The 15000-nt window shown below is 45.7% G+C and overlaps 2 protein-coding genes across 2 annotated transcripts in view; both read left to right on the forward strand.

Moving 5' to 3' along the window:
• LOC138980243 (dual specificity tyrosine-phosphorylation-regulated kinase 4-like) overlaps positions 1 to 6743 on the forward strand; it is a 37451-nt gene extending 30708 nt beyond the window's left edge. Inside the window, exons 11-13 of the mRNA XM_070353091.1 lie at positions 1438 to 1706; positions 3459 to 3584; positions 3973 to 6743. Coding sequence (XP_070209192.1) covers positions 1438 to 1706; positions 3459 to 3584; positions 3973 to 4172 — 595 coding nt within the window. The 3' untranslated portion in view covers positions 4173 to 6743. The remainder of the gene's footprint in view (positions 1 to 1437; positions 1707 to 3458; positions 3585 to 3972) is intronic.
• A 1964-nt stretch (positions 6744 to 8707) lies between these two features.
• Positions 8708 to 14217, forward strand: LOC138979530 (mucin-2-like). The gene is made up of 6 exons (XM_070352243.1): positions 8708 to 8864; positions 9285 to 9449; positions 10834 to 10950; positions 11664 to 11801; positions 12650 to 13372; positions 14036 to 14217. Exons 1-6 carry the CDS (start codon positions 8708 to 8710, stop codon positions 14215 to 14217), a joined length of 1482 nt encoding a protein of 493 aa, XP_070208344.1.
• Positions 14218 to 15000: the final 783 nt, after the last annotated feature.

Here is a 15000-nt window from a genome sequence, read left to right on the forward strand (position 1 = left end):
GGTGAGATGAACAAAGTTGAAAAACAACAGAATTGTGTACTCACCGAAACAAGGACAGCACGATAATACGAATTTTTGCTTCTAAAAGCTTCATCAGGTAACAAGAACAATAAACCTTCCAAATACCTACCATTGTCGTGTTTTGATTCACTGAAAGTAGGAGTGACGACAAGCACTGTACTGTGGGGGGCCCGGGTAGCTCAGGTGGTAGAGCACTGGACTTGTGATCGAAAGGTCGCTGGTTCGAATCCGGGCCGGGACGGACACAGGTCAACCTTATGTGCAGACCCAGAGACGGTATCCATCTTCCACCCCCGTGTCACCACAGTGGCACGTAAAAGACCTCGGTCATTCTGCCATAAGTGCAGATGGCTGATACCACCTAAAACACGCATACACTTGTGTATACAACTCTCCTGTGTTCACTTTCAAGTGAATAACTATCGTTCTGATATCATTTTAAAGTGAAGCTAAAGAAACCTGGTATCGGCACTGCTGTGCATCTCCTATGATCTCAATGGTATCAAGGCACGGGTCATAGAGATCAATTTAGATCTAGATCTATTTCCGGTTGTGTATTCACACGCCAACGTTCGTTCTTTTCCTTCCACCATTCCTCGATGGAAAAGAGTTCGTGTTGTTTTTGTTTTAATTTTTGTCTTTGTCGTTGATCATTGTATACACAAATTACACAAACGTCATCTTGTGAGGGACCAAAAAATATTGAAACTCTCGGATGATTTTTGGCTCACGTAAGTGTAGCCTATGCGATGATAAACTTTGTCTGTCTGTGCGTGCGTGCGTGCGTGCGTGCGTGTGTGTGTGATAGAAACTTTAACATTTCCGAGTCTATGGATAAAGCTCGCATAAGAAGATTACGTCTCGGTCAAAAGTGTTTGACGTGTGTGATAGAAACTATTTGAAGACGTCACATTATGACGTAAGAGGGTTGGACGTCACGCAAAGGAATTACTGAAAGTCTCGGTCATTGTTATTGTGAGCGGGCCGAGACTAATTGGCAGATCCAGGGTCTCCCTTTCTTGCACAGTTTCACCTATGCTTACTGTGTGTGTGTGTGTGTGTGTGTGTGTGTGTGTGTGTGTGTGTGTGTGTGTGTGTGTGTGTGTGTGTGTGTGTGTGTGTGTGTGTGTGTGTGTGACAGAGTGATTGAGTTTGTGTTACTGTTTGTCGATTTCTTACGTGAGCCTTGAAGGCTTCGCCTCTTGTTGTGTGTGGTATCAACCTCGACCTACGGTCTCGGTTGATACCACAAAAAAATCATCCTCGAGTTTCAATATTTTTCGGTCCCTCACTCGATGACGTTGTGTAATCTCTATGTATCTCATCTAAAGTCGGGTTAAAACCCCGGGAACATGCCCCTAATGGCTTTGCCGTGAGGGCGTAAAACTTGAATTTCACTATACTGTGTGTTCACAGATGGCAACCGAACCTGCGCATGACGCCGGAAGAGGCGCTGCAACACGAGTGGATCAAAGAGGCGTGGGCCGGGTCGCGACGTGACCGTGTGGGCCGTCCCAACAAGCGTACCTCCACCTCCCCTGCCTCCTCCGACGGCCACCACCACCACCACCACCACAGCCATCACACCCACCACCACCACCACACCCACCACACTAGCGGCAACCAGGCTGCCACTCAAAACACCACAGACCCGTATAAGGTCCCGGCACAGCCTCCTAATAGAGGTGAGAGAGAGAGAGAGTTGATGTTGTTGTTGTTGTTGTTGTTGTTGTTGTTGTTGTTGTTGTTGTTGTTGTCTGAGACCACTGTAGTGAGCTGGTTTTGTGATTCGCGGCGGCGTTGTCCTGAATATAAATGTGATTTTTTGGGGGGACCAGGTATTGGTTGTATGGGTCCATCACAGCAGCCACTCACGACAATAGATTTGTGTAAGCACTGTCGTCGTTTTTTCAGTCTCTGAAAAAAAATGCAGCATAATGTCGAGAGAGAAAAGTTAAAACAAAATATTGTTGTTGTTGTTGCTGTTGCTGTTGTTGTTCTTGTTCTTTTTTTCTTCTTTTTTCTTCTTCTTTTTTTATCATTTTTCTGATATTTTACAATATATATACATATAAATACATGGACATCACATAAAACAACCACATGGTTTACAATTATGGAATACAAATTAGTTTCACCCATACAAATACACACGCAGACATACCGGGGGGGGGGGGGGGAGGGTTAAGGAGAGGGCGGGGGTGGGGGGTGGATGGTGGGGGCGGTTGTCACACTGTAATGATTATATACTGGAAATATCTGATCTCAAAACATACATACGGTACTATGGATATAAACATATCTATCTTTTGTTCTTGTTCTTGTTCTTCTTGTTCTTGTTCTTGTTCTTCTGCTTCTTCGTTTTGAGCGTAGGCCTACCAAGAGGCACACTCCTTCCCGTGCAAACAATTCGACTCACCATCTCAAATCTGGCAGAATAATGTGACTGGGCATAGACCAAATAGCCTAGGATAAATGGTCTATGGACTGGGTGAGACACGAAGCCTGTGCTGCGACTTCTGTCTTGTGTGTGGCGCACGTTAAATGTCAAAGCAGCACCGCCCTGATATCACCCTTCGTGGTGGACTGGGCGTTAAGCAAACAAACAAACAAAAATCTCAAATCTGGCCAGTTTTTTTACCTGTGATAAGACCATTTCTCCCCTCAGACACAAAGGGCCTACCACTGATAAATCGTCTTGTTTTTCTGTTTTGTTCAGAGTGTGAATCTGAGAAATTGATATTTAAAAGAAATCTCTATCTGCACAGAACGCACCCATATTTTTTGTTTTGATGATAAATGTTGTTTAACGCCCTCACGTTTAAACTATTAAGCCCCCTACTAACTACAGCCGAACCAAGCCGAACTAGTTCGGCGAATCTTACACCGTGCCTGGCTCGGTGTACTAACTAGCGGCGAAATGTATCGGTGACAACGGTCACAAGATCAAAACATATCACGTGAGAAGACTCGTGAGCGGTTGACAGCGTTATAGCCGTCAGTATTGTCACTCTTCAAGGATGAAGATACACAAATATTCAACCAATGAAAAGTCAGTTCGCCGATGACGCGCCGAATGTTTGCAGGATTTAATCGGCGAACCGCGAACGTTACAGGTGCAACCCAGAAATAGGGGAATCCCCTGATTTGATGACGTCGCCGAACGTTCGCCGACCTAGTTCGGCTTGGTTCGGCTGTAGTTAGACGTTGGCTTTAGGGGCATGTTCCCGGTTTTTCGGGTGTTTTTGTTTTGTTTTGATTTGCATGTGTTCAGGTGAAGGGGCGGTCTTGTCCCGTGCAAAAACTTGACTTGATCTGAGATGGTGAGGCTGATTATTTACACGGGAACGACTTCATGACAGATACTCTGATCTTTAGCATGTCTCTCTCAGAGAGCCACCAATGACCAACTGTTCGTGCTGTTTCTGTGTGCACAGAGAAGACCAAAGCTGAAGACTGGAAGCTGAACCTGAAGGAACGGAAGAGCGCCAACAAAACCCTGAAGGAAAGAGTCCCTCCTGTCGGGGCGTCAGCAGAAACTACCATCGATGAGTCAGCACGAGGTAAAGATCCCGAACCAGATAGCCTGCCAACGTTCCAAATTCCGAATATAAAAACCAAGATTGGTAGGTTATTAAAACGTTTAATTTATGACCAAACATAATATGAAAGTAACGGGTGTTTTTTTTTTTTTTTTTTTTTTTTTTGGGGGGGGGGGGGGGTCATAAATGAGATGTTAAGGCGAAGATACGGAAACAATTTGGTACAAAAAAGCGATGAAGTTGATACTGATAAACCTTTCCCGCAAGCTACATTCATTGACGTGTAAGTTCTCTAGACGGGTCAGTCACACTCGTGACTCGTCTCCGCGAAGCATGCGACCGTCGTACTTGTGCTTTCTTTCATTCTGAGTCAATTTTTGAAAACCCTCTATGTGTGTTCGTGTTTCAGACGTCAGCACACGCAGCGCCAAGGGATCTCGGAAAGTGACCGAAAACACAGATGTGGTGATCGCGGAGAAAGTGGACAAGCTGAACTTGACCGGTACAGGGGGTGGGGGAGGAGGGGACCCCAAGCTGGCCTTCAACACCCAGCTCCAGCAGGCAGAGGCCGCGACGGACGACAAGTTTCTTCCTCCCATTGCCAAGTGATGACCGGTGTATGTAGCGAAACGAGCTTTCTGATTCAACCAGCTTTCTGATTCAACCAGCTTTCTGATTCAACCAGCTTTCTGATTCAACCAACTTTCTGATTCAACCAGCTTTCTGATTCAACCAGCTTTCTGATTCAACCAGCTTTCTGATTCAACCAGCTTTCTGATTCAACCAGCTTTCTGATTCAACCAGCTTTCTGATTCGGCCATGTTGATCTTGTATAATCAATCAATCAATCAATGCCCGTCACTCCTGTCAGGGTATGGGCCGCCAACAACAGCTCTTTCTTCTTCTGTTGTTGACGTTTCTGTAGCGAAGTCTTTTTTGCAGGGTGGGGGTGCTAACCCTACGCCCAACCCTCCTCCTTTTTCAGCCGGGCTTGGGACCGTCCTTGGCGGAGTTAAATCTTGTATAAACACCACATCAAAAAGCCCCCCACCCTTCCATTGTACTTATGATTGACCTTCGACATTTTATATTGATTGGGTCAAATTCGCACATTAAAATTTTTTTATTTTGACTTAGAAATGTACTTCATCGTAAAATCCATTTTCCCTTTTCATTCAAGGGACATAACCACTCGGTGCACATTTTCGAAGGAATCGAATTTTGGAGTAAAATCTAATGAATTTCACCACCAATTCTCTTACATGCTTTTCTCCCTCAAAGAAGTGTACCTCTTAATTTGACCAGGAAACAACATTTCAGTCTGGGCTATATATCGAATTAGAAACGCGGCTGGTTGAATCAGAAACCTTGATATCGTTACACCGGGACTGGCTGGTATCGCCAGTCTGTCATCCTCTCACCCCTTGTTGCCAAATGGGATCGTCCAGTGGGCGTCTCAAACGTTTCAAATTTGCCAAGACTGTGATCAATAATGTATTTGCTTGCCTGTCTGCTGCCTCGTGGATGATGGTGGTTTGTTAGAGTGTGTGTAAGTGTGTGTAGGGAAAGAGAGAGGGAGAGAGTGTGTGTTTGTGCGTGTGTGTGTGTGTGTGTGTGTGTGCGTGTGTGTTTGTGCCTGAGTGCGTGCGGGTGTGTGTGTGTGTGTGTGTGTGTGTGCGTGTGTGTGTGTGTGTGTGCAACAATGTGTGTCGGGGTGGTGAGCGATAAGCACAAATTCTCTCATCATATTTGTATAGTGATGCGTGCGAAACCACCACTCTTGCCCTTTGCAGTATTATTTTTAAAACACGTTCTAGGCTTCACGAATTACTATTTTATTTTGAACATTCCAATGTAGGAGAACATGATCCATGTTGTGTGCAAATAATTATTTAGATATAAGACCAGCCAACATGTTTAAATGTTTGTCAAGTTGTGTGTTTTTGCCGGGTAACAAGAAACGTGTTACTCCTTAAAGATGAGACAAAATTATATATTGCATAACAGGAATGAGTTTTGTTGTTGCTTTGAAAGGAGACATTGTGTGCTGCATACACATGAGACAGAGGTGTTTGGTTCTCTCTAAAAATGAAATGTTATCATGTTGCTTAAACATCGAGACATATTTGTATATTGCTTACGAATAAGTATTGTTTCAAGACACTACCGTTTCAGCATTGTTCACCTGATAGTCTGTGGTTCATGCAGCTGGTCTGATACTTTGCCTGTACCAGTATTTTTGTGTGCGTGTGTGTGTCTGATTTATTTTTTAAGATTTTGTAGAGAGTATGCGAGATGTTGAAACTCCAAAGTTTTCAGAAGAAGGTATTTATATTGGTAAATTCCCTCAAAGAAATTCGGGCTGCTACTCCCTTGGAATAGCGTGCAGCATCAGAATCTCGCTACCCATTTTTTTTCTTCTTGCATGCCTGTTTACTGAGGCCTGAGACTTTTGCTGTTACCTTGGGATCCTTATCGTGCGCAAGCGTGCACAAGGGGGTGTTCAGAAACCGAGAAGAGGCTGCACAACGTCGACTTTGGGGAAGAAATGGTACAATTCGTCCATATTACTGTTTCAAAGACTGTTTCGTCCGATCGTTTTTTAGGCAAACTTTGAGTTTTCCATGCGTCTATACTATTTAGTCTCATATATTTCCAACAACAATGATTCATGACTAGCATTCATTTCTCTTTGTTTCTACTTCTATAGCGAGATTAAGATAAGACGGTCCGATAGTTGTGACTGAGGCTAATTCCTTTTTCGGCGTTCTTATACTGAAAGAAATCTCTATGTTCTGTTTGTCAACGCTTGCCTCAGTCGGACTAAAGGTCGTGCATGACGTTATCTTCTGCAAGGATCAAATAAAGTGGAACCTCCCTTATAAGACCCCTCCCTCCCCCCCCCCCCCCCCCCCACTCTCTTTCAGACCTCCACCCTTATAGACAGGTGTGACAGTATTTTTAATGTTATTAGTTATCTCTACCTCTGTCACTTTTGTCACTGTGTGATGTGAATATTATATTTTGTTACATTTTGAGCACATAAACAGTATGTGTACAGTACATATCTTTGTTTGGAAATACAACAACAAAAAATCAACGTTCACAAGATGTTTTCAAGAATAGAAAGCCATGTTTGATTTGGTATTCACTCGTTAAAATATCTGTAAATAAACTGCGTGGAGATTTATTTTGTTACTGTTGTTAGCGTGTCACTTTGTGTTTGTGTGTGTGTGTGTGTCTGTGTGTGTGTGTGCGTGCGTGTGTGCGTGCGTGCGTGCGTGCGTGCGTGTGTGTGTGTGTTTAACCACAATCATTAAGATATTTTGATTCTTGGCAATAGTGTTAACATGAGCCCATATCAAATACCAGTGTCAGATGATGTCACCGATACAGACCACAGACATTGAGTGAATCGTGGCAGAGTATACACCCACGAAGTCTTTGAGTCTTAGAAGCAGATAAGCACAAGCACCTGGGCCCAACTTATTCTGACATACACACGATGATTATATATGCGTGTCTGGTTTGAAGCGTGTAGAAAAACAAGGCATGTGTCTTCGTCTGTGACAACGCAATCTTCATACAGTCAATCGACTGATTCTGTTGTGTACACCCAGCCAGAAACTGGTTCCATTCGTTGAAACATGGACAGGTTCAGTGCCGTTGTTGCCCTGATGGGTAAGACATTTTTGTATGTGGTAATATATTCTCTGTTTTTTGTACCATTCTTTTTATTTTATTCGACACACTAAGGTCATTATCTGTAGCGTAGTTAGTCACGTGACACCACGTGACCTCAATTTGAAAGCAGGTCGTGTGTCCCCGATATGTGTAGCTGTAATCGTTCGTTCTTGAGAATTTGTCTTGGAAGTATAGTAATGTTTATTATCAACAATCAAGTTTTGAGTTTCAAGATGTATTAGTCCTTTAATCTCGTTTTGGGGCATAGAAAATAATTCTTGTTATGCAAGCAAAAAAAGAAATACGTTTGATCACAGCTAGGGCGAAAACATTGACAGGAAACTCAAATTCCAATTCTTAAATTCAAAACAAAATTTATCAAACCTTCCCGAATTTTAATGAATTTGAGCTTGATATCCAAATAGAAAACACAAAATAAGCTGAGAAATATCTGAAAGGAACATGCTTGATAAGAGCCGAATGTTGAACATTTAATTGTGTTGCAACCTTTTCATAACCTATGTTCATGGCCAACTCCACGTGGGTTTTTTCATCAAAACTCGTGCGAGCACACAGACAGACAGATAGACAGACAGACAGACACACGCACACCGTACGCACACACACACACACACACACACACACACACACAAACACAAACACATACACACACACATAAACATACACACACACACACGCACGCACATACACACACATCATACACACAAACACACACATAAAAAAAACACACACACACACACACACAAACAAACACACACACATACACAAACAAACACACACACGGCACACACACACACACACATACACACACACACTGACACTCACACACACACACACACACTCACACACACACACACACACACACACACACACACACACACACACACCACTGAAGAGACAGCTATACTCTCTGTGCGTGAATGTTTATATGTACACGCGCTCAATCGTCTGTGTGCGTACATTCGGTAAAATTTGGATGAGCGTGCATGTGTTCGTGCGTTCGAGCGCGCGTTGCATGCGTGTGTGTGTGTTGTGTTGTGTGTGTGTGTGTGTGTGTGTGTGTGCGTGTGTGTGTGTGTGTGTGTGTGTGTACGTGCTTACAAGCGCGCGTGCCGCGTGCGTGTGTCAGGTGTGCGTGTGTCTGTGCGTGCGTGTATGTATGTGTGTGCATGTGTTTGCGTGCATGCGTGCGTACGTGCTTGCCTGTTTGCCTGCTTGCCTGCTTGCCTGCGTTTGCGCACACGTTTGCTTGGATGGACAGACGGACGGATGACTGTGATAAACGAATGCGTAATCGGACGGACTTAGAAAAAAACGGACGGACAGATAGGTAGACTGACATGCACACACATACAAACTGTGACGAATGAACAAAATGCGTGCACCTGTATACGCCCTCGATCACTCTCTCTCTCTGTCTCTCTCTACCTGTGACAGCGATGATGATGAGCGTGGTGGGGGGACAGGAGAGGGACACCAAATGCCAGGACCTGATCCTGAAAGACTCCCCCGTTCCCTGTAGCCTCCTGCCCGCCGTGTGTAAGGAGGAACCCATCCTGGCCCACATCCTGTGCCCTGACTTCTGTCACCACTGCGGTCAGCTGCTGTTGTCATACGCTGCGGCGTTGTTCTGAATGTGAACACTCGCACACACAAACGCGGCACACACATACACGCAGGCAAGCACACAGAAACACACACCCACACCCACACACACACACACGCGCGCGCGCAAGCACTGTGACGCGCACACACACACACACTCACACGCGCGCACATACACACACACACACACACACATAAACACACACACACGCACGCACACAAACACACACACACACACAAACATAAACACACACATTCACACACGCACGCACGCACGCATACACACACACGCACGCACACACGCACGCACACACACACACACACACACACACACACACACACACACACAGCGTCACACACATCCTTCATCCCTGTGAAGTTCAGTTCACCTCTTTCTGTCATATTTGACAGACAGCTCCGAGGAGTGGGAAGACTTACTACTGAACAAAACGGAGCAGGTGACGTGTGTTGACCAAGCCAAACCGCACGTGTGTGAGGTGTACCGCCACGATCACAAAGACAAGTGCGACTCCGCCCTGGCCCAGCAGTTGTGTGCAGAGACATGCGCGCACAAAAGTAAGCATCTTCAGCTATAAGCTCTAGACTGCCAGAAGAATTCGATTACCAGACCACACACACACAAACGCACTTACGCACGTACTTACGCACGCAGCACGCTCGCGGCAGTACACGCACGCACACACACGCACGCAAGCACTTACGCACACACGCTCTCACGCACGCACGCATGCGCGCACACACACACATTCACACACACACACAATAACGTGCAAGGTAAAACACTGATTTAGACCAAATCTGAGAAAATTGGTCTCCAGGGGAGGCAATCATTATCATCTTGCTGCACTTCAAAGGACAACAACGACTACAACGGTTGTTTCCCTTGTTACCGTAAAAAAACAATTCAATCATCGCAACAACAAAACAACAAAACAACAACCGTACCTTATACGTATTGTGGCAGTCAAGCATACAATAATAACAACACTTTATTGTCCATTTAAATGTCACATTGAAATTTGTCTTTGACACACCCAGTCATATGATTATAATAAACATTTAATAAGGATTATTAGGACATTCAATTATACGACAAAAACACATTAAAAAACATAGGCTCACATTTAAATAATGGCTCTTATGCAATGTAGCACCTCGCTGATCGTGTAGCTCTCGGAGAGTGTGGGTAGAAGCGTCAAGTGGTTGTCATTGTACCCCCCGCGGGTTAGGGGGAAGAATTTACCCGATGCTCCTCAGCATGTCGTACTGAGAGGCGACTAACGGATTCTGTTTCTCTTTTTACCCTTGTTAAGTGTTTCTTGTATAGAATATAGTCAATTTTTGTAAAGATTTTAGTCAAGCAGTATGTAAGAAATGTTAAGTCCTTTGTACTGGAAACTTGCATTCTCCCAGTAAGGTAATATTGTACTACGTTGCAAGGCCCCTGGAGCAATTTTTTTATTTGTGCTTTTGTGAACAAGAGACAATTAACAAGTGGCTCTATCCCATCTCCCCCCTTTCCCCGTCGCGATATAACCTTGAACGGTTGAAAACGACGTTAAACACCAAATAAAGAAAGAAAGAAAGAAGTTGTCATAGTCTTTACTTACTGACTTACTTACTGCCCGTTATGCCGGTTGGCGTGTAGGTCAGCAACAAAGGACCTCCACTCCTGTCTGTTCTGGGCGAGTCTCTGGATGGTACCCCACGTTTGGTTCAGGGTTCTCCTTTTCTTTGATAAGCGTTATTATGTTTAGTGAAACTATGCATGCTGTGACCACAGGAGCTTTTATCAAAGCGCCGGTCGATCATTATTATTTCACACTGTGTGTAGTGAATAGTAGTAATAAGCCTTGTAGGGGTAAGCATGCAGGAGTAAATAATGATCGACCGGCGTTTGGATACAAGCTCCTGTGGCTGTGGCTTGCTTGTGTTACAGAGTTCGAGTGCAAGGACCACGTGGACCAGAACTCCTACAGCTGTGAAGACCTGCCCAACGTGTGTGACCACGCTCTGGCCGCCCTCTTCCTCTGTCCTCAATTCTGCCAGCTGTGTAGTAAGTCAATGTTACCGTTATCGTTGTTGTTGTTACACCCCCGGTATAGGGGTGTGTATAGGATTCGGTCGATGTGTTTGTTTGTTTGTTTGTGTTCGCATATAGATCTCAAGAATGAACGGACCGATCGTCACCAAACTTGGTGAACAGGTTCTATACATTCCTGAGACGGTCCTTACAAAAATTGGGACCAGTCAAACACACGGTTAGGGAGTTATTGGTGGATTAAGATTCTACAAGGACTTATAGAGGGACATATTAATGGTCAAAGGGAAATAACCTTCTCAGTTGGTGGCAGTGAGAATGGTAAGGACGGGGGTGTTTTTCCTACCTCGGAGGAATTTCTTGTTGTTGTTGTTGTTGTTGTTGTTGTTGTTGTTGTTGTTGTAATCATCGTCGTCTTCCTCCTCCTCATCATCATCGTCGTCGTCATCGTCCTCATCGTCGTCATCGTCGTCGTCGTCCTCCTCCTCCTCCTCCTCCTCCTCCTCCTCCTCCTCATCATCATCATCATCATCATCATCATCATCATCATACTCCTCCTCTTCCTCCTCACCCTCATCATCACCATCATCATCGTCGTCGTCGTCGTCGTGAAAAGTATTGTTTCCTTCCTAGGCGGAAAGTACACTTTTTTGGTTTGATTTGCACGCTTATTAGCATTTTAGAGAGTGGCATTTTGTGCTGGTCACCTTGTACTGGTGTGTCCACAGACAGCAGCAGGACAGCAGTGCTGGAGAAGGAGCAGTGTTTCACGTGCAATGACGGTCTCTCGGACCTCAAATGCAGTGTCCCCGGGGCGTGCCAAGACCCCTTGTCTCCACAATTGTGTCCCAAGACTTGCTTCAGCTGTGAGTCACTTGTCTGCACACGTTAAACACAGAGCAAGCAGATACAGCAAATTCTTGATTTGGTGGAAAATGATGGTTGTATTCCTTTCATGAAGTAGGTGACCTACTTCATGAAAGTCATACAACCATTATTTGACCCCCCTCTGAGACAGTAATCTGACAATGACCCAGCTTACAGGGTGAAGCTCCCCTACATGCTTTCAAAATTTCCAGAAAACACTACAAGATTTTTTAAATTAAAAAAACAAGAAAGGTATGGTTGTTGGAACGTTAAATTATTGACAAAACAAAACGTTACATTAGATATATATATATATCGACCCCGCGGTCTTTTAAGTGCACAAACAAACACTAATTTAATACTAATTAGACCAAACTAACCTGACAAAATGTTCAAAAAAAGACACAAGCGAGGCAATGATTATTTACGAAATAAAGTGTGTGTCTACAAGCAACGTTTGCGCACCTCCTCTGTCCACTTCTTGTGCGCACCTTTTGGCACTAATAACTCATATCTGAGAATCAAAGGGAAAGAATGCACACGCCGTCAATAGTTGAGTAGGTAAGAGTTACGCGGAACCAGTCTCCGGGCACAAAACCCGAGAATTAATTGCAGTTCTAATACCTCGGGCCTCCCCCCACCCACCCCCATCCCCACCCCCACCCCCACCCACCCCCACCCCCATCCAAACCGTCCCAAAAATACCAAATACCGTAATATCTGGAAGTGTGGTAACCATTTTGAGACATTTTACGGAAAACCCAAAAGTTAAGAAGATGTTATCATCAAATCAATCACACGACTCAATGTGAAGTGTCCTACCTAAGCCATTACCTGTGATCGCCAGGTGTGCTGCCAACAGAGACACCCACAACGACCACCACTACAACATCCAGTACTACCACCACCACCACGTTTACCACTACTACCTCGACAACAACCACGACGACGCCGACAACGACACCTACGACCACAACGACTTCGACAACTACAACAACGCCAACAACTACAACGCCAACCACGACAACGACGCCTACAACCACACCCACGACTACAACAATGCCACCAACTACAACCACAACACCCACGACCGCAACTACTCCGACTACAACATCGACAACCACCACTACAACCACCCCTACAACCACAACAACACCGACGACTACAACAACACCGACGACCACAACAACACCATCGACGACCACACCAACAACAACACCGACTACCACCACTACAACGACACCTACAACCACAACAACACCGACGACTACAACAACACCGACAACCACAACAACACCATCGACGACGACAACAACACCAACAACAACACCAACTACAACCACTACAACAACGCCTTCAACCACAACAACACCGACGACAACAACAACAACACCGACGACTACAACAACACCGACCACCACTCCAACGACAACAACAACACCGACAACTACTACAACACCAACCACAACGACTACACCGACGACAACGACCACAACACCGACGACAACGACCACAGCACCGATGACAACGACCACAAAACCCAGTACCACTACTCAGAAGCAAGGAGGTGGTAAGTGTTCTTCTCCTATGTTGTTGTCAGTACACAGTGTGCGCACGTGCGTGCGTGCGAGCGGGCGTGTGTGCGTGCGTGCGTGTGTGTTTGCGTGCGAATGTGTGTGTGTGTGTGTGGGAGGGGGGTGGGTGTGTGTGTGTGTGTGTGTGCGTGCGTGCGTGTGTGTGTGCATGCGTGCGTGTGTGTTTGTGTGTGTGTGTGTGTGTGTGTGTGTGTGTGTGTGTGTGTGTGTGTGTGTGTGTGTGTTTGTGGGATAGATTATGATGGCATAAATATAACGTCACCGATGATAATGACAATGACGATGACTTCGCCGTCTCCAAAGATCTTTATAACAATACCGACGACGAGCAACACGAAGACTGCCACGATCATTATGACGGAGATGAACAGTGCTAATGCAGAGTATGAAAACGACGACGACGACGACGATGATGATGATGACGACGACGACGACGACAACGATGATGTTAATGATAATCATGACGATGATGGTGATAATTATGACGGTTTTGATCATGATGATGACGATAATTAAGTGGACCATAACAACCAAAACGACCGCTTTAATGAAAGCTTTGATCCTGAAAATGAAGACAATGCTAATAACAACGACGACGGCGACGATCATCATGATCATAATCATGATAATGCCAACAGGTGGAAAGCCGGGATCAGAGTGTGTGAAGTGCGGAGACCCAGGTGCTCAGGTTCCCTGCACGGTGGGTGAGCTGGTCCTCGCCCCCACCGTCATCTGTCCTGACTCCGCCCCCTACTGCATGAATGACATCTACCAGTCTGGCTCTGACGTTAGCCACTACAGGAGGTATGCAGATCGATAAAGAGCTGGTCCTCGCCCCCACCGTCATCTGTCCTGACTCCGCCCCCTACTACATGAATGACATCTACCAGTCTGGCTCTGACGTCAGCCACTACAGGAGGTATGTAGATCGATAAAGAGCTGGTCCTCGCCCCCACCGTCATCTGTCCTGACTCCGCCCCCTACTGCATGAATGACATCTACCAGTCTGGCTCTGACGTTAGCCACTACAGGAGGTATGTAGATCGATAAAGAGCTGGTCCTCGCCCCCACCGTCATCTGTCCTGACTCCGCCCCCTACTGCATGAATGACATCTACCAGTCTGGCTCTGACGTTAGCCACTACAGGAGGTATGTAGATCGATAAAGAGCTGGTCCTCGCCCCCACCGTCATCTGTCCTGACTCCGCCCCCTACTGCATGAATGACATCTACCAGTCTGGCTCTGACGTTAGCCACTACAGGAGGTACGTAGATTAAGACTCCTCCCCCTACTGCATGAATGCCATCTACCAGTCTGCTGCTGACGTCAGCCACTACAGGGGGTACGTAGATTAAGACTCCGCCCCCTACTGCATGAATGCCATCTACCAGTCTGCTGCTGACGTCAGCCACTACAGGAGGTACGTAGACTTATTAAGACTCCGCCCCCTACTGCATGAATGCCATCTACCAGTCTGCTTCTGACGTTAGCCACTACTGGAGGTACGTAGATTAAGACTCCGCCCCCTACTGCATCAATGCCATCTACCAGTCAGCTGCTGACGTCAGCCACTACAGGAGGTACGTAGATTAAGACTCCGCCC

This window comes from Littorina saxatilis, linkage group LG11 (assembly GCF_037325665.1).
Source record: "Littorina saxatilis isolate snail1 linkage group LG11, US_GU_Lsax_2.0, whole genome shotgun sequence".
Lineage (NCBI taxonomy): Eukaryota > Metazoa > Mollusca > Gastropoda > Littorinimorpha > Littorinidae > Littorina > Littorina saxatilis.

Bases quoted from the DNA above. Each gene is read 5' to 3' on its own strand.
- LOC138979530 (XM_070352243.1), top strand. From the start codon at position 8,708: ATGATGATGAGCGTGGTGGGGGGACAGGAGAGGGACACCAAATGCCAG. The intron at 8,865-9,284 runs GTCAGCTGCTGT...CATATTTGACAG, and splicing joins TGACTTCTGTCACCACTGCG to ACAGCTCCGAGGAGTGGGAA. The intron at 9,450-10,833 runs GTAAGCATCTTC...CTTGTGTTACAG, and splicing joins AGAGACATGCGCGCACAAAA to AGTTCGAGTGCAAGGACCAC.